The 25,567-nt window shown below is 42.2% G+C and overlaps 1 protein-coding gene across 7 annotated transcripts in view; it reads left to right on the forward strand.

Annotated features, from left to right (window-relative positions):
• Positions 1–25,567, forward strand: part of Inpp4b (inositol polyphosphate-4-phosphatase type II B) — a 429,128-nt gene that overhangs the window by 170,045 nt on the left and 233,516 nt on the right. For all 7 annotated transcript variants that reach the window (XM_042701677.1, XM_042701676.1, XM_042701675.1 and 4 more), the window contains exons 5-6: positions 10,846–10,964; positions 13,243–13,359. In XM_042701677.1, coding sequence (XP_042557611.1) covers positions 10,846–10,964; positions 13,243–13,359 — 236 coding nt within the window. The remainder of the gene's footprint in view (positions 1–10,845; positions 10,965–13,242; positions 13,360–25,567) is intronic.

The raw sequence follows: 25,567 nt of genomic DNA on the forward strand, positions 1-25,567 counted from the left end.
CTACATTTGCTTTCTCAACTAATTTTTCCTTCTCCTCCTCCCCCTCCCTCTTATTTCTTGTGTTCTGGATCACTAATCATCACTAGCATTTGTTTATCTGTCTAAACCTTGTTTTATTTCCTGCAAGTCAGCATCTCAGACAGAGCCATTGACAGTCTCAAAGCTCTGTTCTTCAACATGAGTAGGGAGATTTTCTTTGGTCTGCTCAAAAGGAGATGTATGTGTGAAGACTTGAACAAAATAGGAAGTTTAGCTTCAAGCTTTTCAAAACCTGCCCTCTTCCAAAGAATGATCAAGACACAGAGAATAAAATGACAAGCTAATTATCCCCTGCCATGACTCTTTTCTATGCCTTCCTTTCCCCATATTTCCCAATATATCATTTCCATATGTTTTTCGATGCAGCATTTTGACGTTACTTGTAGAATTCTTAGAATTCATAACAATTCTTGAATTTACACCTAAGTTAAACCCAGTGCATTCACAGGAGAAAGAAATACTGGAATCATTTTTTACCTTAACGGAATGGAACACCATCACCTCAAATGTCATCTCTAGACACAATAGGAATAATTCAATCCTCAACACTGTGGCTTGAGATCCCATGTGTGAAAAGGGCCTTCTACAGATTCGGTGACGCCCAGGCCTGTGGGGCAGAGTGCTGTGTGTGAAATCATCTGGCGCTTCCTGCCGGACAGGTGGGCCTCTGAGTCCGCGGGGAGAATGCCACCCCAAGGCAGAGTTCTAGCAGTTCCCTTTATTCTACTCCAGACTACCAGACACTGCCTAGATGTTATTACATGGCCTCGGCTGAATCAGGCAACCTTGAGCCCACCGTCCTCATCCACCTCTGGTGACTGGTGCCCCACATTGTCCAGGGTGGCTGGAACTGTGTCTGTCCACCAGGGGCACTGATCTTTTTGTTCAGAAACCACAGGAAGTGCTGCATCCATTAATAGCCATTAGCGTGTTGCTGACAAGGATCTCATTTGTTCCCAGGTCAATGACAGCTGTTTTGAAAAAGAAAAGAAAATAAAATAAGTGCACTCTTGATCCCTGGGAAGGGGAGTAAAAGGCTTATTAAAGAGTGTTCCCAGCTGAGTGCCAGTGTTTTCTGCCTGTCATCGTAGCTACTCTGAGCACTGTGGCTTAAAGCCACCCTGGGCAGGAAATCCATGAGACTCTAATCTCCAATTAACCACAGAAAAAAGTTGGAAGTGGTGCTGTCGCTCAAAGTGGTAGAGCAGTATACTTGAGCAAAAGGAGCCTAGGAGCAGTGCCCAGGCCCAGTGTGTGTGTGTGTGTGTGTGTGTGTGTGTGTTTGTGTGTGTGTGTGTATATATATATATATATATATATATATATATATATATGTATACGGGATTAGCTATATTGTATATATACAATATAGCTGTATATATGTATATATATATATAATATAGCTAGTCCCGTATACATACATATGTATATAATATAGATAGTCCTATATGCATATATATGTATATGTGTATATATATGTGTGTATATATATATCATATTCCCTGTGTTTCTGCCTTTCTTACTTCTTCCATCCTCTTTGCAACTCTCCCAATTTCCATGAACTGCTTTGCGATGCTCCCTTTCATTCTCAGTGGAGTCCACTTCTCCCCTCAGAATAACATTTTCTCCCTCTGTGAAGAAGCACATATGTTCTCGCTGAAAAGAACAGCAGAGAGCTGCGAGCACTTGCCTCCAAAGGGGAATGTGGGTTTGGAGCACGCACAGAAAGTGAAGTCTGTTCACCAGCAGGCAATGCCAGGCTAGCGTGGAGTATGGGATGGCAACACCCACGGAGACGCCGGCATTTGTAATTCAATTGCCTGAAGATGGAATCTTAGCCACCTAGGTAATTTTCATGAAAACAGGACAAGATGGGATTTTCGAAGGATTGACAGGAGCGAAGCCGAGGGAGCAGGGGACAAGCCTGAGGATGGGAGTCTTCTGGTACTGACAACAGTGATTTGAAGGAAATTTGTTCTTTTCATATGCAAATCAGCTGTCTGCTGTGCAGCTGGCTTCTCCCAGCTCCCAGGCCCGGCAATCTAGAAGCCTCCCCAGAGCTTCCTGTGGCAGGTCTGGATTCCTTCCCTCCAATCCCTCAGTGATACTGAAACTGAGCATGGGTGTCAGGTGTGATGTGGACTTTTTTAGCATCCATAATGTTTCCAACTCAGGAGATAAATGTTAGCATCTCAGCCAGTTGTTTTTTTCCTTCCTTTAAAAAAAACTGGTATGTTTCTATTCAATATACATAGACACACACATAAAATTTGCTGACATATTTTTATATTATTCTGGGATGGGACGAAGGTAACAAATTTGATTTCGGGGTATATTTCCCCACCAACCTGAATGTAGCCTTTCCCATCCAGGAAATCTGTTTAGTTTTATAAGCAAATCGATTGTAATGGGATTTGGGGGCATTGGGGCTCCGATTTCAATGTAGCGAAAATCTGAGAGCAATATTGCTATAAGAAAAGCATGTTCAGGTTGCTCTTGTAAATTATGACCTTATTCCTCCAGAACGCTGTCTTCTGTTTCCTCCTCCCAGTGGTATTCAATCCATCCTTTCTTCAAGTTTTCTTTGGATTCTGTTATCCATGTGTGGAGTGTCTTACAAGCCTCCTCACAAAGCATTGCCAGAGGTCCAGACTGAATAGAAAGATATTATTGAAAAAATTAACTCCATCTCTAGATACTGCGCTATTGGTAAAATGAAAAGATGGTTTCCTCCTTGCGCTAGCCACCATAATCGATATGCATTGGCTCAGTACACAACCTATGGCTGTGAGGCGTGCACGGGCTGCTGCCGCTGTGCGCTGCCGCTGTGCATGTAAGCTGGCTGAGCAGAGGCCTCAGACTACGCTGCAGACACATAGTAATGAAATTAATGTCCTGCCTCCACTCCCTCCCCATCCCCCACTTTGTGGTTCATGTATCACCTTAAGGGGAGAATATGTATGATCTCATACGTCATGGCTGCAAATGAGCCAGGGTATGTAGGATTATTTCAGTGTCCAAGGGCTTTGTGCATTGGAATGGCTTTGTTTATTCATTTGTTCATTCAGTGTGTACGTGTGTAGGTGTGTGTTGATTCTGTGTGTGTGTGTGTGTGTGTTTGTATATGTGTCTGCTGGTCCTGTGGCTTGAATTCAGGGCCTGAGTACTGTCCATTAGCGTTTCCCTCAAGGCTGGTGCTCTACCACTTGAGCCACAGCCCCACTTCTTGCTTTTTGCTAGTTAACTGGAGATATAATTCTCATAGACTTGCCTGCCTGAGATGGCTCTGTACCATGATCCTCAGATCTCAGCCTTCTGAATATCTAGGAGTATAGGCATGAGCTACCCCTGCCTGGAGATTTCTTAACCTTAAACACTGAATTAATTATTTTTTCTCGCAAACTTCTAGGAACCTAAAATTGTTATGATATTGTCACATTATATAAGTTTTATCCTTTTTAGAAAGAAAGGTCTTGGGTTTGAATTTGGGACATTATTTGTTTTCTTCAATTCAGTGCCAGTAAATATAATGGAAATTTAAAATAAGAAAAGATTTCAAGTGTTCAAATGCATTTTTTTCCTTCGTCATATGCACGTACTAGCATTCTGCCAACAAACATAGCTGATGCTATCAGCAATGCATGGCTCCCATACTCCATAGGAAAATGTACAGTTATTAAAATATTCCACCCAGTGTTTAAGGGAAAACAATACATTACTGTTGCATTTCTATGAAGACTTTAAGGGGAGAAGCTGCAGCTTGTTATGTGCAATCTGTTCTTGTCCACTGGAGTCCAGGTCTTGTAAATATATGAGTGGCGACTTTCAGGACCCTCATGTTACAAAGTGATAAGAGGATCATGTGTTAGAAGTTTGAGAAAACAAATAGGAATAATAGCAAATGAAAAAAGGACAGTGAGTAGGCTGCTCAAAGGGCCACAGCTGGCAGAACATGGGGTATAGTCACTGAAGGAAAGCTTGAAGACTGCAGAAATTCAGGATGAACACGGAAGGATTGCCATGAATGGTCATAACTTGGTTAGAACCATTTAGAACCACATTCCTAACCTTAAGCATATCATCAGACCTGAGTGGAGCGTGCCCACAGCTATGGACCTCGTGTTGTATGATGCCACTGTGAAGTTTACGACACACAGTTAGTTGAATTATCATGTCATAAACTGCGCTGGAAGGTATGTAGCCTAGTCTTGGAAATCTCCTCAGGGGATTCCAACTGTAGATGACACCCCAGGCTGCAGAAAATTCCTGTCTTCCTGGAATTCCAAAGGGAAGGAAGAATAGACCAACAGAGAGCAGAGGAAACTAAGAATGCGAGAGGATTTTATACTAGCAAAGTGATTAGGGAGAGGAGCCACCAGGCTTTTAAGTGTTGCATATTTTTTAATGTATGATGTAAATTGATTGAATCTAAATGTAATCACTGATTTAGAACAGTAACTGTGAAACCAGATAGTAGAGTCCAATATTGGACTGGACAAATATTGACTTATCAATTGATTAGTAAGTAGACTCTTAATTTTTGGAGGAGTACAAAGAGAATATGTATGTGACATTTTTTGAGAAACTTGACCCAGTGTTAAGAATCTGAGAAGTGAGTTTTTTTTTTAATGTACTTAGGGAGCAAACATCTTCCCTGAGCCTCGGGGAAAGGGCTGATTCTGGCCCACTAGTGGCTGGAGAGGAAGTGGCCGGGAAGCCCTGGGTATTTCTCTAAGGTCCTGTGTGTGAGGCTACATTTCTATTCTGGGGTACTCTGTCCTTTGGCCTTTCAGTCTTGCATTCCCAATGAAGTGGAAGGGGAGAGCTCACATCAAAGTCGGCCTCCACTAGTCACCACTGTGACTAACAAGACCACGTTTTATTCCTACTTGTTTGTCCTGTGAAACATTTAATGAAAGGAAGACACGGATCAGCTGTGCACTCTTTCAAGAAACAGAAGCAGAACTAACACTAATTCATGTCCAGAGACTCAGTGATCCCCAAACCAGAAAGAGATATAAAAGTCTGTGAACTACAGCTATCTCATGACTAAAGATGAAAACAATTTTCAACAAAAAACACCAAACTCCATCTCTCCATGTATAAACACAGTTATATGCCACGACATAATGAAAATTATTAAGTATGTAATCTGGATAAAAATGATCATAAATGGATTTTTAGAGGGATTTCATTTTGATATATATGCTAATCAAATTAATTTCCTCTCTATTACTCTTTATTAAGTATTGTGTTTTATAATTGTTTTCATATACATAGTGTATATATCTGCATAGGCATATATGTATATATGCATATCCATCCATATGTATATATGTATACATATCATATAGTATATACACACACATATATATTTCTGTATATTAAAAATCACCTGGATCCAGATCATGTTTGTTTAACAGCAAGATTAGCAAGTTTGGGTGGTTGTAGTGGCACAGACATAAAGCCCAACCCTTTCACTCCTGAGGCAGGGCGATTGTGAGTTCAAGGCTAGCCTGGGATATATAGCAAGGATTTATGAAAGAGGAGGAGAAAGAGAGAAGGCGGGGAAAGAGGGGGAGAGAGAAAGCAGTTCTATTTGCCTCTTTTTGATAAAGACAGGGCATGTTGAGAGCAGAAAAGCCTGGTTACGGCCATTGTCAAGGTAATGTTCCTCAGAGCCCTGATCCTCTAAGGAAAGAAATGCACTCTCCAGGTAAGCCCCTGCTAAAGGGGGCTTCGACTGTTTTTTCTTTTTTCTGTTTTTTACCCTTGTGATACATTAGCCAGGAAACAAGATAAAACTTTCTGCAATTTTTGCCATTGTTTTTTATTTGGAAGTTTCCTGATCATAGGTGAGAATATAAAATACCCATCTGGCTTCACAGATGAAATACACGAATGATAACTGTGTTTTGAAATAAACACATGATCCAATAAATGGTTTAAAAACACTTATTTCACGATATAGAAACAAGATACAAAAATCCATAAATATGTTTAATAAATTCTTTTTATACTACTGTTGTTATCTTCAGTAGTGTACAAAGGGGTTGCTGGTCATCAAAGCAGCTTATGAACACAGTGCATCTTAATCAGTGCCACGCCTTTCAACGTTCTCTCCATTCCTCTCAACCCACCCCTGCCCTCAATTTTCTCAGTTTTGGAGGAGATTCAATATAATTTTGATGAATAAATGCTTTTATTAAAAAATAATAACCTTACCTAAAACCAGGGTCAACCTAGATTATCTTGAGCATATGATTATTATAAACATGTGTAATAATAAATCAATTTTATGTTAATATGTAACTATTCATATTAAGATCTATAACAACAACAATAACACATTCAAAGACTTCTTAGATGCCTAGTGTTCTTATATCACTTTCTTATATTCTCATATCTTCTTTTTTTTTTAATAGAGTCTGTTCACTTAATTCCAGAGACTCAAAGTCACATGGAATAATGGAGGAAAGGCCGTGTAGCTCCTTAGGCCGGACCCCAGAATCAAATATGATTTATCTTAACTAAAGGTTGAGCCCCTATGTAATGACATCTCCCTGTTCTTCTGGCAACTCTAGAGTCTGAGGGAGGAGTATCACAATCTGAGGCCAGTCTGGGCCAAATCTCAGCATCCTGTCTGAATAATAGACTCAAGCTAGGGTAGTAAAGCGCTTGCCTCACGTGCAACTCTTATTATAACTAAAACACCGGCAGACAAAGCATAGCAATTTTTTTATGCTTCACGTGCTATGCCGTGTGCTGTCTTCTCTAGGCCTGAATGTCCTTTGGTTCGTCTCAGTAAAGAATTGTAAAGATGAAAAACTTCTTCTCAAAGGTTTTCATTCCTTTCTTACCCAGGTGGTTCGTTGTGGGGAAAAGACAACAGTTTTGTTAGTTGTCACTTACATGAAAGGCCAGGAAGAGAGATCAGTGTAGGTAAGGGAAGAAAAATGACCAAACTTTGTAGAAAAACAGACAAACCGTTCTTACAGTGAAGGGCAGTTGCTTGCAGTTAGCGTGACCCAGGCTGCCGGAGGCCTCAGGTTTTCCCACAAGGCTGGGCCCTGCACGTTCATGCAGACGCTTCACAACCCTTCTAATTAAGTGATGATTCAAAGCCACCTGACCTGGTAGTAGCATTCTAATTCAAATCAATTGTTGCTGCTACTGAGCTCACTGATAGTATCCAAGCTTAGCTGGAATGATAGAAAGGATCTAAGAAGCTGGTAGACTTGACATGATTTAGAAAGGCTGGCTGTGTGAAACACAAGCTGATATTTCATTGAAAAACTCACATCAACAGTATTTTGAGAAAGATGGAGATTTTATTTTAAATTTGATTTCTGGTACCAGTACTGAAGTTGATCTCAGGTCCTTGTGCACTACTTTTACACTCAGGAGGGGTGCTCTACCACTTGAGCCACAGCTCTTCTGTCTTCTTGCTGGTTAATTGGAGATAAGAGTCTCTTGGATTTGTTTGGCTGGGCTGGCTTCAAACTGGGATCCTGAAAGCATGAGGGAATTATACATACTGAAACTGTTGCTGGCAAACCTATTTCTGCATAGAAAACTTGATTCATAAAAAGCCAGATTGCTTCCATATGCCCACCCTGTTGAGACAGGAAACGTGTCGAGTGTAAAGTTGTTATGGAGAACCTAGGCCCGTGTCTCAGAAATTCTGTGAGCTACACTTCTCTCCTATGAAATCTTGGTGCTTTAGTCAGAAGGAAGAGTGAATTTTGTTGGCTGTCAGGAAGAAAAGAGAAGACTGCAGTGCCCAATAGAGTGATTATTATTGTTTTCAGTTTCTGTTTGTGCCTGTAGTCAGAGTTGAACTCAGGGCCTCATGCTCTCCCTTGGCTTTTTCACTCAAAGCCAGGCACTTTACAACGTGCTCCACACCTCCACTTCTCCATTTGGAGCATTTTTTTTTTCTTTTGGTTAATTGGTGATAAGAGTCTCATGGAGTTTCCTGCCCCGGCTGGCTTTGAACTGTGATCCTCAGATCTCAGCCTCCTGAGTATCTGGGATCACAGACAGGAGCTACTGGTGCCTGGCTAATTATTGCTGAGGTTTTTATATGACTACTTGTAGGCCTGGAATATAATGAAATGCAAATTACTATGATTCGTATTGGGGTATCTGAATCCCTCTTCAAAACATGCCAGCCTAGTAGAGATTCTCTCTGTTCTTAAGCGGTGTAAGGCGGCGACACTCAGGTTTTCTCTGATGAAATGGAGACATAGCTGCTCACTTCTGGGAACTAACCACAGACCACAATCCAGCACCATAAGAACTCAGAGAAGTGAGTTATTCTGAGCCGGTTGGGTGTCAGGAGTTCACAGAGTACAAAGCTATCATCAGAAAGTGGAAAAATATGGCCCACCCTTGGGAATCCTAAAACCAACACAGGCCATCATCAGTAAGTGTTCACGGAGCGCAGAAACCCAAGGAGTGCCACAATTCAACACATTCAAAGGGCAACAAAAGGAAACGATCAAAATAGCTACCAGAGAACAGTGACATCTAAAGCGGAGCTTTCCTTTCCTTTCTGTGATAGGTTGATGTTATTGAAACCTCGCATCAGTAGTTTTTAAAAGTGTAACGCTCTTGGTTGAGCAACAAAGGGCAGTGGCAGTGGTTTCTTTTTCTTTCTTTTCTTTTTTTTTTTTTTTTTTTGGTCGGTCGTGGGGCTTGAACTCTGGGCCTGGGCACTGTCCCTGCACTCTTCAGCTCAAGGCAAGCGCTCTACTGCTTGAGCCACAGCACCACTTCTGGTTTTCTAGTGGTTTATTGGAGATACAAATCTCACAGAGTTTCCTGCCTGGGCTGGCTTTAAGCTGTGATCCTCAGATCTCAGCCTCCTGAGTCGCTAGGATTACAGGTGTGAGCCACTGGCACCCGGCAATAGTTTCTAAACATGGTGGGTCAGCAAGCCAAGGAAGAAATGGAGCTCAAGGTACTGATGTAAGAAAGCTTCCGAAGGGATCTAGTCATGTAAATATAGCATATCATGTTTCTAAGCTTCTAGTTGTTTTTTTTCCGCCCTCCTAGGTCCTGGGGCTTTAACTCTGGCCCTGAACCTTCTCTCTGACTGTTTATGCTCAAGGCTAGGGCTCTACCACTTGAGCCACAGGTCCACTTCTGGCGCGTGTGTGTGTGTGTGTGTGTGTGTGTGTGTGTGCTTAGTTGGAGGTAAGATTTTCCTCATTTTCCTGCCTGTGCTGGCCTCAAACTGTGTTCCTCAGATCTCAGCCTCCTGAGTAGTTAGGATTATGGGCATGAGCCACTAGTGTCCTGCAAAGTTTCTAGTTTTGTTTTTTTTTTAATATGCCAAGCTAAAGTAATCATTCAAAGTATGATTGTGAGGAATCAAGAGATGGGAAACAGAATGCCTCAAGAATAATGAGGGTTAAATTAACTGTGGCTACATTCCCCCCGCCCCCTGCACATGTCCTTTGTTAAGCTCTCCTGTATTGCTTGAGTCATGTGGATTGAATAAGACAAATGTAAATCAAAATGCCATCTCGAGAGAAGAAAGAGGATCCCAAAGTCTGGCAAAAAGAAATGCAATTTTTTTTTTTTTTTGCCAGTTATGACTATTAGAATTGAACAAAGCCCTGGCTTGTTTGATTGCCAACCACTTGTGTTCTCTATCTCCTGAGATGATCTGTAAGAAATGGAAAGGTGATAATTATCTGTATAATTTCCTTTGCTTTTAAGATATAAGCCTATATATTACCTCTGTCCTAGCAGCTGAGGGCCACAGACTCAGGGCAGAGCTTAAGCTCCTTGTAAGCTGGCTGTGATCAGAGGGAAGGGTGGGGGATGCTGAGGGAGAGAGAGACCCAGGCACTCTTGTTAGGCCCCTGGGCTGCTGCTTCTCAGAACCCCTAGCAGGAGCTCTAGTCCTTGGCAGTCCAAGTGGAGCCAAACTTGAGCCCCTTTCCATCACCTCCTAACAACTCAGCTTCACAGAGCGAAATTCCTATTTCAAAACCAGCGGGGAGATGGAAGGAAGAGGGCAGATATTGGATTGCTGAGAAGAAAGCCGATTTGTAGTTGTTGTTGGCTTTTTCTTCTCCAAAGTGGGAGGAGGATATGTGAGAGGAGAAAATACTCAAGGAAATATGGTATGGTGGCTGGTGTCTGTAACTTGAGCCTTGTCCCAAGAGAAAGTTCTTAAGATTTGTGGCCCCTGGGCAAGAATTACCCCATGCTTATCCCAGGGTGCTTTCTCAGGCTCGGCTAGAATTCCAGACAAAGGGCCTTTTTAACCCTTCCTCCCCGCTGAGCTCTGTCCTGGTAACTACTGTTCCTGTTTCTGTGCTTGTGGATGGCAGCAGAGGCCGGAGCTGGTGAGGAGAAGTGTGTGCTCACTCACACGTGCGAACTAACCCAGCCAGTGCTAGTATGTGCATTGCTGGTTTCCTGGATATAGCCCAGTCAATCAGTTTCCCCCAGCCAGGAGTGTGAATTAAAGCCCACGGGCTTCAGGACTAATTAAAGCCCCTGAAGTCCCTGGGGCAGTGGATATGGGCGTTCTCACACAGCCAACAACTTGCAGGAGCTGCAAATGTAGTCAGTGGAAATGAAGTCCGAATTCAGCACGGCGGGGGCACGTGACTTCCTATTTCTGTAAGGTACTTCCAAGGGACTTCCTCTGCAGAGCTGCCTGAGTCCCAGCGAGCCCCGCCAAGTTTACTCTCCAATCCGGACAGAGACAGACTGACAGGCGTGTTTCCCTGAGCGATGGTGTCAGTTTCTTTTCTTTCTTTCTTTCTCCTCTGCCATTGCCAGCATGCAAGGATCTCGTGGCTCCTGGCCGTGATCGGAAGCTGAACACCCTGGTGCAGGTCTCAGTAATCCAGCCCGCCCAGCAGAGTGTCTCAAGGTATTCCAGCACCGAGACTGTGGAGGTGAGCTTGCTGTTTGCGCCCTCTCCCTTCCTCCCCGCCCCCGCCCCCCTCTCTGTTTCTCTGAGCATGAGCATAAGTTACTCTGTGGTCTAGAGCTGTTATTTTCCTGTCACTAAGGAAGCAATGCATACCTGTGGTTATCAAGGGTTCATGAATTGTTCCATCACCAGAATAAACCCAAGGAGAAAGAAATCACCCGTTTTTCTTGGAAGACTTTTATGCTTCTTTCACACAAAACTTTTCACATGGAATTCCCAAACCAGATCGCAGCACAGAAAAGCAATAGATTTTAAATGAACGGGAGAGAACATACTCTCAGAGGACCTGTCGGAGTGCTCCATGTGGTTTTGCTCTTTTCATTTGGTCCTGTGTTCTTCCGTCTGATTTGTAGAAGCCACTGCTCCCTGCTGTGTGTGGGCAGGTGCATGTGCATGTCTGTGAGTGTGTGTGTGTGTGTGTGTGTGTGTGTGTGTGTCTTTGTCTTTCAGAGGATGCTGTTTTTCCAAGAAAGGTTGGTTGATGAACTTGAGAATCGGTGATGTTTCCAGGCAAAAGGTGTAAAGACTCGTCCGATAAGCTATTTCCTATTTACGTTAATGAGTAGTGATAGATCGTTCAGATGTGTCAGGAGGAAACTGGTTATTGTGTTGGATCCAGTGTAAAAGAGGAAGTGTTTCCGTTCTGATTATTTTGCTCGGATCACACATTTCAAGACGCGAGTGGAGGAGAAAGACTTGCCTGCTGTTCTAGGGCTGGAGAAAGCTGACTAAGTCTCTCCCTCAGGTTTGTTTGCTTTGCTTAGATTTGTCAGCCGTGTCTGTGTGGTGTGAGGTGTGGTCTGTGGCACCCAGCCCCAGACCTGGCTGGCCGGGCCAACGAGGCCTGCTTTGGTGCAGTTGGTGGAAGAAGTGATTCAGACTGATCCTGAGTTACTTCTATTATGGGACTGACCTAGATCCTGCCTGGATCTCTAATTCTGCTCTTTGGAAACTTTGAGTTCAGGCTGGTATCATGCACCATTCATGCCATTGCTGACTTAGCCAAAATAACTTCACTTGCTCACTGGACTAAAATCATAAAATTGTTCTGAAGAGTATTTTCAAGTACTGTTCTGTTTTGTTTTGGTGCAGGTCCTGGGGCTTGAACTCAGGGCCTGCCTGAGTATTGTCCTGAAGCATTTGTACTCAAGGCTAGTGCTCTGCCACTTGAGTCACCGCTCCACTTCTGGCTTTTTCAGTTGTTCATTGGAGATAAGAGTCTTGTGGACTTTCTTGCCTGATCTGAGTAGCTAGGATTTCAGGCATGAGCCACATGCACCTGGCTGATTATTTTTAAAATTTCACCAAATTTTAAAACTTAATTACGTATTGATGTGTTTTTCTTCTTCTTCTAAATTCTTATTATGCCACTTGCACATATCAAACAATTATTCTTTTTCATAAAAATAATTTCTAGTAGATCATTTCAAAATTTTATATTGGAATATGTGTGGCTATATTTTGGCAGTTTTATTCGTTGTGGATCCTGAAAGAGCCAAGGAAAACTGTATTTTGCTTTTGAAGTAAAAAAAAAAATGGATGAATAAACAAATGAGTGAGAGAATAACATGGGCTTTTAGAAACTTCCATGGACAATTGTGTGTGTGCATGTGTGTGTGTGTGTGTGTGTGTGTGTGTGTGTGTGTGTGTGTGCATAAAACTGAAGGTTGGATGTCAGCTCTTAAAAAGGCCTTCTAAGGAATTGAAATATTCTGTGTGCCACATCCTGAGCCACCGCTCCTAATATACCATATTCAGTTTCCTTTTATTAGTGTTCAAGTCAGTCTGGAGGGGAAAAAAAGTCACAACTGCACCTCAAAACACAAATAAATGCTGTCAAAGCTAGGTTAGGTAGCAGAATTACCAAGTAACTCTGAGAGAATAGCTTACATTTAACTTAGCCTACCTGCGCAATTTATAGATAACTATATAACAATAAAACGGTTAAGTACACTGCAATGGACTGACATTGGGCCTGAAGAAAGGTTAGGGGTAAAGTAACACTCATGTGTTCAAGACTTGTCATGCACGGCTCTGACAATACAGAAATCCACCGAGCGTACAGCTCGGTGGCACCCTCCTCCGGCACCACGTGCTACCGCTGGCTGCCTAGAGCTCCCTTCGAATGGAACCGTGTCCTAGAAGAGCGGGTCACAGTCCGCACACTTGTGTGTCATTGCATGCTGTTGCCTGCAGTTGCTGCCTTATTGAATCCAAGTTGTCTGCGTGTGCTATTTCAGGGAACAAGAGACCCACTGTTTCTGACTGGTGTCACGTTCCCACCCGAGTACCCCATCTACGAAGAGACCACAATAAAACTAGCCGTGTATGATGTGAAGGACAAGTCCCACGACACTGTAAGTGCCTCCGCTTCTTTCTTTCTTTGGGAAAATGAAGGACTTGTGCTTTTCTGTGAGTGGGCTTTGGAAGCCACTGACATTTGTTTTTCAAGGGGTACAGGGTCTGTGTTTATACTTGTACTCCATTTCTAGTGTTTCGGGTGTTGTTTGTATTCATCTGGCTGATGGCCAGGATGGGAGCCGGCTGAAGGAAAAACCTTCAGGGTAGATCCCTCTCTCTTAGAGAGGCTTATGACCTCGTGGCTTGTTTGTGGCTGTAGTTACTACTGTTGTGTGGATCTGAATGGGCGATACTGCGGCAGAAAGCGGGTGGAAGATATTCAAAGCTTTCAAGATATTGTAATTATTCAAAAAAAAAAAAACCACAAAAGCCCACGATGGATAAAGTGCTGTACTCTTAACAACTTATTGTTTCGAATACTATCAGGTCAGAAATCTCCTCAATTTTTACTGTCATTGTTACTGGCACCCAAGTCAACAGAGAAGGTAATAATTGATCTCGTTGCATCAAGGCCATGAATAATCCCAGTGGCCTTTTGCTGTAGATACTTCTATCTTCCGACTTGGTGAATTCCACTCTTGTATGGACATTGAGGTGCTGGTGCAGTCCCTAGTGGCCACTCGCACCATACCTGGGCAGATAAGAATGCCTCTCTGAAGAAGTTGATGAGAAGGAGGTAGCTTCCTCCATGAAAGCTCTCCCAGCAGAATGAACTTCAAGGCAGGAGAAAGATGGGGTTCTTAATGGTCAACAGTAAAGGAAAAGGAAGGAAGGGCATTGGTGTCAGGTATACCGGTAGGCTCCAGGAAGGTTATAGCTAAAACTAAGAGTGGCTACCGAGCTGAGGAGCCGCGCCGAGGGATTTCCCTTCAGCTTCAGTAACTACTCCTTTCTCTAAGGAACATTTGTAAACGTTTATTTCTCTATTATAGTACAGGTTGTCAGATAAGTGCACAGTACAGACAGAGAACAGAAATGATGATGGTGGTCTGGTAGAGTTATTAAGAAGGAAGGTTCTACAAACAGACTGCCTGGATTTATTTCAACTGCCAGCTTTGTGACTCTAGGAGAGTTAATGTTGGGTTCCTTAATTTCCTTTATTATTCTATTTGTTGTTATTCTTATATTTATTCTATCACCTTGGAGCGTTGTTATAAGGATTGAATGAGTTAACGCATGGAACTTTTTATAAGACTAGCTGCCGCAGAGTAATTAGCAAATGTTAATTTACTGCAATGATTATTGTTTTTGCTGCCAGCTCCTGTTTCTCCATACATGGTACAAGTCGAAGCAGGGAATAGTAGCTGAAATGGCTATGTGTATTTAGTGTCTTTGTATCTTTTTTCAAGTGATCCTACATTTGCTGCTTCCAACTTTTCTGAGAAAGAGATAAGATCTTGGGTGAAGCCAGCCACTGAAAAATTAGGAAGCAAGCATAAACTATGGACTGTTATCCCCTGCAAAGCATATGATTACATTCAGCCTTGCAACAGTCCCGTGGTGTCAGAAAGACAGAGAACATGAAAGCATGGAGCTAGGAAAGCGCTATACCTCAGGTGCCAAGGTGCCCGTTCAGTGCTTGTGTTTACTCAGGGGCAAAGGTGTTTCTTTCTCTTCTGGTCCCTCCACTATATATTGATGCTCTCGACATAAACAGTGTTCTTAAGCATTAATTATGGTTCTTGTTGACTTCCGTTGCTGGAAACTAATTATTTGGCATCTTTCAAAGACTTACTTTCTTTATCAGAAGTGTTATCACATAAAAGCATGGGATCAACTGGAGCTCCTGCTGTGAAATAAAATTTCTGAAATTTGAAAATACTTAAGAAATGCAAACAGCTTTTGTTTGGAAAATGCTGTTAATTAAAGCATAACCTTTTCCCTAAAATAGCTAAGGATTAGCTTCAGTGATGGTAGTGTAAATAGAAGCGCGGTTCGTGAATATTCTATTAGTCCCCAGGGACACGGGGCTGGTGCCAGCCTCAGCTTCTCATTTGTCATGTTCTTCTTTGGGGGGGTAGGGAGATAAAGCAGACGGACCAGTGCTTATAACGAACAACCTAAATACTTTAAGATTGTCATGTGTTTAAGGCACAAGGAATGAGACTGATTTTGGACCACTCATGAATTATATGCTTGCAAAGTGTATTATTTGAGTCCATCGAATGATCATATTAGACTGACTCAGCAATGCAGTCTTCTGTATCGCTCCATTTCTAATTAGTTAAGGCAGGTGACTAATCTGGTTGTGTTTTCCTTTTGCGTTGATCATTACTTAGAGTTTGTGAGACAGATATATTGCTTTGCCATTCCATATTTATTTACCTGCTAGTATTAAATGGGTGAAGAGAGAAATGATGGCCTTTTTTATGTTGTCCCTCCTCCCCAGTTCAGCTGTAACTTATTATCTAGCTGTTGTTCTTGTGTTCCTGTGACTATCCAGACCTTTGCATCACAACCAGTGGGAGAGTGGAGCTGATGGTCTGGAATGTTCCTTGTTCCCTCCTATGGCACCTCAGCCTCCCCATGGCTGGTGGAGCCTCCCTGGGAGGCAGATGGTCAGTGCTTGGTGGATGGGGTAGAGTTTGGTGCAGGTGTCAGGGTGGCTGATTGGATGACATTGTGATTCTTTTCCCCTCATGATGAAAAATTTACTTTTTATCAGAATGGATTGCTCTAATATCTAGCTGTCTGTTGAGGACCGGGAAGTTGTGTAACCTAGCTAGATCATAACAGCTGGAATGCACTGTCCCCTTTTCTAATTCCATAGAGATATTGGGTAAGGCTGCTTTCCAGGCAGCTTTCTTACAGTCAAGCATCCACGGCGAGCAGCCCAGGGAGCATGCATATCCTTGAGGACTCGGCCCTGCGAAGGCTCACTGAGCTCTTCACTCTGTCCAGTGGGGGGACTGAGCATCATGAGAAGGCTCACTGAGCTCTTCACTCTGTCCAGTGGGAGGACTGAGCATCATGGGAAGGCTCACTGAGCTCTTCACTCTGTCCAGTGGGGGCACTGAGCATCATGAGAAGGCTCACTGAGCTCTTCACTCTGTCCAGTGGGGGCACTGAGCATCATGACAAGGCTCACTGAGCTCTTCACTCTGTCCAGTGGGAGGACTGAGCATCATGAGGTGGCTCACTGAGCTCTTCACTCTGTCCAGTGGGAGGACTGAGCATCATGGGAAGGCTCACTGAGCTCTTCACTCTGTCCAATGGGGGGACTGAGCATCATGAGAAGGCTCACTGAGCTCTTCACTCTGTCCAGTGGGGGCACTGAGCATCATGAGAAGGCTCACTGAGCTCTTCACTCTGTCCAATGGGGGGACTGAGCATCATGAGAAGGCTCACTGAGCTCTTCACTCTGTCCAGTCGGAGGACTGAGCATCATAAGGTGGCTCATTGAGCTCTTCACTCTGTCCAGTGGGAGGACTGAGCATCATGAGGTGGCTCACTGAGCTCTTCACTCTGTCCAGTGGGAGGACTGAGCATCATGACAAGGCTCACTGAGCTCTTCACTCTGTCCAGAGGGAGGACTTAGCATCATGGGGCGGCATTGAGGAGAGGGGTGGAGGAGGGGTGGCACTCAGTATTGAGCCAGCAAGGTAAACAGCCTGGGGTTTATTCTTGTCCACAGAAATCTAATTTGGTGTGTATCTTCTCTTTACAAATCTCTGTTTCTTCACCGTAAGGAGGCAGAACTTGAAGGATGTAGGTTAATCCATAACTACACAGATCAGGTGGGGAGCAGCTACTCTTGCTTACTTTTTGCATTTCTTTCCTTTCTTGGGGCGGGAGTGGGGAGCATGGGGACCAGAACTAAGATTTATGCCAGGAATCAAACCCAGGACCTTGTACATGTGGGGTAAGAGCTCTACCACTGAGCTATATCCCTAGCAGCAGAAACTCTTTCAGGAGCCCTTTATAGGTATTGTACTAGAAATGTTTGAATTACTGGTATATAGAAAATACCATGTGATTATAGGGGAAAAACAGAAAGCTCCCATAGCATAGTTTATAGAGACTAGGTAAGCATAATACCCAAACCTGATGAATGTTTTAAGAAGCAAACTACAATTAAAATTCTATTAAAAACAAGTGAAGACATTGAAACGAAAGACTACTGAATAGAATTCATCTATGTGAGGGGAAAAAAACTATGCTTGAACCAGGTAGAGTTTATTTTAGTGAAGTATAATTGTTCAGTATTACTGTGTCAGTCAATACAATCCATTTGATTAATAACTAAAGGAGAAAACTCAATGCTAAAGAGGTATTGGATAGTGTGGCGACATGGATAAGAAAGGGGAAATTGATTACTAGAAGATAATAAAAAAATCTATTCCAATAAAATGATGTAAGTATTCTCAAACAATTAAGTGCTTAAATAATTGGACACTAAGTTAGCCATGCCATTATTATTATTCAATATTCACTACAGGTTAGAGGAATGGAAACGAGAAAATTATATTACTTATACATAAAATTTAAAGGCAGAAGATAAAATTGTTTTCTAATGATATGAAAGTCCAAAAGAATTTAGTAAATAAAAGTCCAATATGATTAGTTGGTAAGTTGAATATAATTTTGTTGGATGTAAATGAACATATTTATGAATAAATAGCTTCTCCCTTTTATAGCAAAGTATAAAATCTGGAAAAGCATAAAAGTGCATAGAAGAATATGCAGAAAGGTCTTTATAACTGGATAAATGGCATTTGTGTTGCAGGAGAAGGGCCAATGGAAACTGACGATATTCAGTTTATCAACATAACGCAACTTTAATTGAAACGTCCAGAGTTCTTCATGTAGACAGGGATGTTGGGGACTGAATGAACTCTGCTTAGAGCTTATGGGGAAAATCAATAAAAAGCGTAGTAAGGCTTACCTGATCAGACATCAAACACAGCATAGAACTACTATAGTTAAAACCACCTCAAGGTTTGATCATAGGAATGGATGCCCGGAGATGATCGGCAGCCTGCCCCACCCAGAGGCAGGCTTCAGAGCTTGCGATGATTACCTATGTTTCAACTTATGTTTTATCCAGCATTTAAGAAAAAAAGATGGTGACATAAATGCACATGTGGAAGAAAAATTATAGCCCCACCATATCCTATATACAGAAATGTATTTCAGGTTGCATCAATTAAGTGTGGGAAATTAAACTACATGAAAACCCATCCAAAACAATTCCAGAAACTCTGTAAATTATACAGGCAGAACAAAGGAAGTTTTCTAAAGAATGTGAATACAAAAGCATGGTAACTTATGAGTATTTGGTGATCGAGATGTTTTACATTGGCATATATCATAAACAACAGAGATAGAATAGATGTGGAAAATTATTTGCAACTTAACAATTATTGTTATAATCCCCATAATAAGTAATTATAATATATAAGAAAATTGGTCAACAGTTGAACAAAGAGCGCAACAGTCTTCAGACAAAGGATTCTAAATTAGAGGAAAAAGAACAAGAAATTTGAGAAAAGAAGCTACTTACCTTCCCTTGGAGACACAAAACTAGAATAGTGAGGTGATTGTTAATTGTTTACAATCAGACTGGTGAAACCTTTAAAGACCATTAATGGCAAGGACGTGAGAACATTTTATTCTCATATATTACTAGTTAAATGTCAATTTTTCTCAATTTAAAAAGTGGCCGGGTGCCGGTGGCTCACGACTGTAATCCTAGCTACTCAGGAGACTGAGATCTGAGGATCACGGTTCAAAGCCAGCCCGGGCAAGGAAAGTCCATGAAACTCTTATCTCCAATAAACCACTAGAAAACCGGAAGTGGTGCCGTGGCTCAACTGGTAGAGTGCTCGGCTTGAGCTGAAGAGCTGAGGGACAGCGCCCAAGCCCAGAGTTCAAGCCCCATGACGGACAAAAAAAAAAAAAAAAGTGGTCTACCCTGAGTATTACAAGTAAAGTTGCGTGTGTAGCTGATCCAGAACCTTAGTCTTAGTTACCAAACTCACAGAAATAAAACACCAAGATGTAAAAAAAGTAATGAAAAACCGAGTCATGAGAGTGAACGCTTAGAAACAGAGTGCAGGCGTGCAGGGTGGGGAAATGTGTGAGAAAATCATGGCTCAAGCACAGAACAGGATATCCTGAAGCCTGGAGTAAATTCGATGCCAGGCAAGGGAGCGCTAAAACCACACTGTATGGAATTCAACCATGCTGCATTGTAGAACCAAGTAAAACAAGATGTTTCAGAGAATATGTAGTTTCATTTAAAAAAAAAAAACACTTAAAATGTGTGTGTGTATTATATATACGTGTGTGGGTGTTGTTTACATCTATAGAGTACGTAATTGCACATAGCTCTTATGAGCATAGAGGAAAATGTAGGCGCATCCTTACCATACATAGAACGGAGCAGGAGAGGAGCACGCCAGGAGTGTGAGGAAGATAATAGCGCAATGGCAGAATGAAGCTGTACGTCAGGGCTGCGGGTCTTCCACGGAAGGACCACTGTGGACACGTCACAGCCTGAGAGCATGCTGTCCACTGTGGGCTTGGGAGCCGTGCGGGCCTACTGTTGGTGGCCATCAGTAGGGAATGAAGGCAACTTCTGGAGATTGGTAGGCAGGTCCGTGCAGGGGAGGAGGAGGAAAATGGCAATCCCTAGCGATAGTTCCTGAAGGTCTGCATTAAGTTGGGAGATGTTCATTGGGGTCAGGAGGCGCTCCAGCAGCAGCAGACGGGAATACACCATCTCGCCAGGGTTAACAATCATGCTTATAAATAGACCAAGGAGTGTTTGTCTACCCCACCCCCCAATTAAATAATCTGATAGCTGACCCGACAGTGACATTCTCCAGTGAGGCCCTGAATTGGAAGATGGCTTATTTCTGTTTCAAGTTACTTCCCTCTGTGCTGGGATGTTTTCCTCATTTCTACAGTCTCAAGTACTGTGCAGTTGTTACCATTTGCTTCATGGCTTAGGCCTTTGGCGCCTGGCTGGCCAGGGCTGCTGTGTTGATGCTGTAGCAGGGCAGAGCAGAGCAGCTGTGGCCCCGGGGGCCCAGGGAGCTGGCCAGTGGGCGCAGTGGTGGTGGATGCCTGGCATTGGCTTCCTATTCGCGCACAGCTGAAATATGATACATTGCCAAAATATTTCCAGTGCTTTGAAAGGAGCAGAAGCTAGTCATTTAAAAGGTTAGTCTGCTTTGGCTAGGAATAGCTTTTAATTACTGTAAGTTTATAGACACCGCACAGTGGGAACAAAAGACAATTCTAAAGAAACATCGGCTTTCCTTGCTATCATTTGAATGCAATGGTAATTGCAACTGGGTTGAGGCTGGTATTTAAATTCAGGTAAAACTTTTAAGCTCACCAAGGAAAGTCCTAGGTACAGCAGTAGAAGGTGATGTCATTTGCTGGGAAAGGGCCTTCTGCTACCTCCATGCCACCAAGGTTGACTTCTCTTTCTGTCAGGGGCCAGGCTCGTTAGATTTCATAGCCTGGGGCTAGGGCATCTTCTGATGTGCTCACTGGGGTGGGAGCTGAAGGCCGAGGGTTCAGTTCCTTCCTCTACCTCACCCTGAGGAACTCAGTCAGTGTGTGTACTCAGAAAGAGGGAGTCTTTCGTATCCACTAGGGGAAATAAATTTGTTAATTTTTATTTTCAAAATGATCTTTAAGGAGTTGCACAGAGGGGTTTCTGCTCAGCCTGTCCATTTGTGAGTGTGATGTATCTTACCAACGTCACCCCTTCCTTCATTCTCCTCCATCTGCCCCAGCCCTGTTCATCCCCTCAGGTTATCTGGTTCCATGTTCAATCTGTTCATTGGGTGTTATGACTATATTCACCCATCTTTTCTCTCTCCATTTATCTGCCTCCTTAACCTTTATCTCCCTCTCTCCTGTATAAATATGCTTCAGCTTCTTGGTATTCATTGTGTAAAACTGTTACTCCTTTGTTTAAAGGAGTTACACAATTAGAATCTCCCCCTGTGTATGTCCATACTTTAGTCCACTTATTTATGTGTAATGCATAGGACCCTGTATATGCTTCATCTATGTTTATAATTTAGATTTAATTTGCACATGAGAGAAAACACTCACACTTTGTCTTGCTGAGCCTGACTCTTTTCACTTAACATAATTTTTTCCCAGGTCCATCTATTTTCCTACAAATGACATAATGTTGTTCTTCCTGGTGGATGAGCTATGATGATGAGATCAGGCACTATTTAATCAGATATATGAGACTTACAGTGATAGGTAAAATTTTACAAAACACACTGATTTTTCCCCACTTGGGTGTTTAAGAAAACAATCTGATATTCGTATGAGTGTCTTGAAAGCAGATTCCAAGAAAATATTAATTGAATCGGGCTTAAGTAGCAGTAATACCTCACCCACCACAACACCCTCCCCTTCCCCCTCCCCCCCGCCCTGCCCACAGTGAATTTGAAGCATATGTTTTAGCAGCCACATTTGCTTGTTATTCTCAAATTTCAGCAGAGACATAGTAAAATGTGCAGAGCATCTTGGTTGGTTCTCAGAAGAACAAAGAAATGGGCCTCTTCAAACTCTAATCTTGTAGCTACATAATTTTAAATATGAACCCTTTACAGTGAGTAATTGTCACAAAGTTGTATGTCTCTGTGTGTTTAGCAAGGTGTTTTCAATCATAAGCTCAGTTTCATTTGCAGCTAAAAATAGAGCCTTAAATATCCTCAAGACAATTTGAATATCCAGAGAATTTTTCTAGGCAGAAAAATTTCCGTTAATGTGGGCTAAAATGTAGAGCTCTTACCTACCCAGTGTTTTGTTTGTCTTCGGCTTTCCACAAAAAAACGTAGTATAAATAGTTGCTTTTTCTTGGCATTGCTTTCTTCCCCTTTGACACCTTAAGAAAGTATTATAGAAGAACAATTACCAACTGGAAATGAATTATTATACTAGCCTGGCAAAGACAATGGTGATTTTTAAGAGGCATTGGAAAACTCACCGGGAGAGGCACACGCTGGGTTTCCTGTCCCTACTGTGGGAAGCAGACACACGCAGTGCTATAGCCAGCTGTGCTAGAGAGGCTTTCAAACCCAGGATCAAGAGCACAGCCCTTTGTCCTCTGATTCCTTTCTAACCACAAGGCTGAATTGCAAGCTGAAGACACTAGAAAGACAGAAGCTCTAGGCTTAGATCTGCTCCTTATGATAGCACTTTGCACAAGTCTTCTCCTTGGGCAAGTCAGCTTCTGCAGCTATAAAATGTGGACTTTGATACTTGCTCTGTCCCTTGATTTAGACATGGAAAAAAAATGAAATAGAAATGCATGTGCCAGCAAGGGATTTTGTTTTTCCCTGAGCAACACTGTATTTCCAAGAGAAGTCTTTGTGGCTCGATGGTACCAGAATCCACAAGGTTGTCAGCATTACCTGAGCATTGACTAGTCTAATATCTCAACCATATTCTGGTCAGGTAACTTGTGGCTGCTCAGGGGTCTGTGCAGAGTGATAGGTGAAGAGCGGTGAATAAGAGCCCACATTTTCCCTTTTGATTTTAGTATTTCACGATTCTGATGCTCTGCACTCTGCATCTGACAGTCATTACCTAATTATTTCTTTCCAAAAGGAGAGGAAAAAGGACAAAACATGACTTGCTAGGCACACTCAGGTTTTCCAGTGTAACATAAATGGCAGTCTGTCTGTGGGTCTGTCTTCTAAAACCACACATAAGGAAGAACGAGAGAGAAACGTGTCCACTTCCTTGAGATCCACTTGTCAAACCATGCTTCCTCCCCGTGTGATGAATAGTGACTCTGCCCATCCCTCTTTGGCTCTCTTTCCACTTTGAGTCGTTATCCAGTTTGATATGTAAGGGATCATTCCAAAAGCACTGAGTGAAAGGGTTTTGTGGAATTTGCCTTCTTTAAAGGGTTTTGTTAGTAGAATGCTTCTTTTATAGCTTGACCTCATGAAATTCATGAAAATTAATTAGATGAAACTGGTTAAAGCAACTTTTGAGACCACAACTACCTAAAAAGTGCACTAAAAATCTTCTCCTGCCCGTAAACATGGTTTAACCAGTTGGACTCCTAACATCAAAGATAGAAGATGCAAATGTCATTACTGAATTACACTAGAGTACAAATGCAGACAGTACACAATAGAGTAAGCTAGATCTACCCTTTAATAGCAGGGATAATTCTATTTGGGGCCTTATAAAATAGAAAGATGAAATAAATGACACCATGTTAAGATGGAAAGATCAAAGGATAGAGCTGCCTAGATCTACAGAGATAAATATCTTCATCTTCAGTAGAATAACAGGAAATTCTTAACACGACCATTCTGAATGACACCAACTTTTCTAGGCTTCTTATATTTGCTCATTTAATCTTTACTATGCTGTAGATAAATGGATATCATTCTTCCTTCCTAGGTGAGATTGAGACACCAAAAGGAAACCCACCTTAACACTGTAATTAAGTAGAAATTCTCAGATTTTAACCGGGCCTCTTTAGCTCCTGAGTCTGTACTATTCTTAATCATTCTATTCTAAAAGAAACACAACTAACATCCATTGTTTAGGTTTCTATTACTTCTTAATCATTCTATTCTAAAAGAAACACAACTAACATCCATTGTTTAGGTTTCTATTACATTTGCCTCAAGAATATATTTACTTGCATATTTCAGATCTCTAAGAGAGGAATTCTATTTTACAGAAACATATTTGTCTCTATGTATTTGGGATTTATTATCTTAGGTTTCCAGAACCTTAAAAGGTCAAGCATTGTTACTCTATTCATCTTTTCAAACACTTTCTCCTTCATGAAAGGGCACCAATCTATCGAATATAGATGCAAACATGGAATTTATGGCACTTATAGGACTTGGCTTCTCTTCAGGCCACTTCCCACTCCCCTGGGCTGCAAAATAGTAATTGTTACAGCCCACAGCTATTTGAGGCTGATCCTTGTTCTGGAAAAGAGATGATTCCATTTAAAACTGTCTGTTCTTCAAGACCAGTAGAAAATTGTGCTGTCTGGCCTTGTATGTGTGTGTGTGTGTGTGTGTGTGTGTGTGTGTGTCTGCGTTTATATATTTTGTAGGCAGGTGTCCTTGGTTCAGGGTGGAACACCTAAACAAGCAATGATGTAGGATGCTATTTGTGGGGACAGCAAGGTAATGGGAGTTGGAGTGGTGTTCACTTCTGAGACAAGAAGACTCTTTTCTGGAGAGAAAATTCCTCTTTCAATGCTTTAAGAATCATATTTAAGTTTTGATTCAGTGTGCTAGTTTATGAGTAAGGTACATTTTGATCAATGTCACCAATCCCATCCACACCCTCAGTTTTCTAGTCCCACTTTCACTCCTAAACACTGAAGAGTATGACCACATCTGCCCACTCTTCCTCTCTCCCTTCATCTGCCACTGGCGCCTTGAATTTTCGGCCCTCTGACACAGGTTCCAGGTTCCTGGTATTCATTCTGTTAGACTGCGAGCTAATTGTCCAAAGGAGTTATCCCACTGGAATTCTACACCCTCCTTCGCCTTGCCCCCAACATGTACTAGACTCTAGTTAATAGGTTTGTTTTTATATGCGTATGAGCCCTATCTATTTACATATATATTTATAAATGAGATCTAACAGCTACATATGAGAGAAAATGGGGTCCTTTATCCAGGAGAGGGAATATTTCTGCCCACGATAGGAAGGAGAGGTTCTCTTCTACCTTATTTTTTCATCTGCAAACATGTGTGCTGATTCTCCTTCCAAGGCCGGCATTCCCGCAAGCCGCGGGTGAGAGGTCTCCATGTTGGAAATGAAGCAAGGGCGTGGTCAGGGCCACCTGCCTTCACCGACCTTGCTCTTAAACCTCTCCACTTCTTCCCCCCAGAGAACCAAACGTGCGGAGTATGTTCTGTCTTTATTGTTACCATCTGAGTCTTTCCTTCTTTTACCCCTCTCATGCACAGCATTATATATAATTTGGGAAATCACTCCGAGTCTGAACTGTTTTATTATGGTGATTTATTTTAGAGGGAAATATAAAAGAGATTTAGAACTCTAGACAAACTCCTTCGGGACTCATTATGCATGGGCTACTGTGCTTCAGGAGAGTGTGTAGTTTTTCAAAGCAAACTGCTGGACATTGTCCCAGACTAGTAATTGACGATTATGAGGACATTTATTTATATCAGGAAGATAGACACTCTGAATGAACAGACTTGGGTCTGT

This window comes from Dipodomys spectabilis, unplaced genomic scaffold, assembly GCF_019054845.1.
Source record: "Dipodomys spectabilis isolate Male_0828 unplaced genomic scaffold, ASM1905484v1 ptg000297l, whole genome shotgun sequence".
Classification (NCBI taxonomy): domain Eukaryota; kingdom Metazoa; phylum Chordata; class Mammalia; order Rodentia; family Heteromyidae; genus Dipodomys; species Dipodomys spectabilis.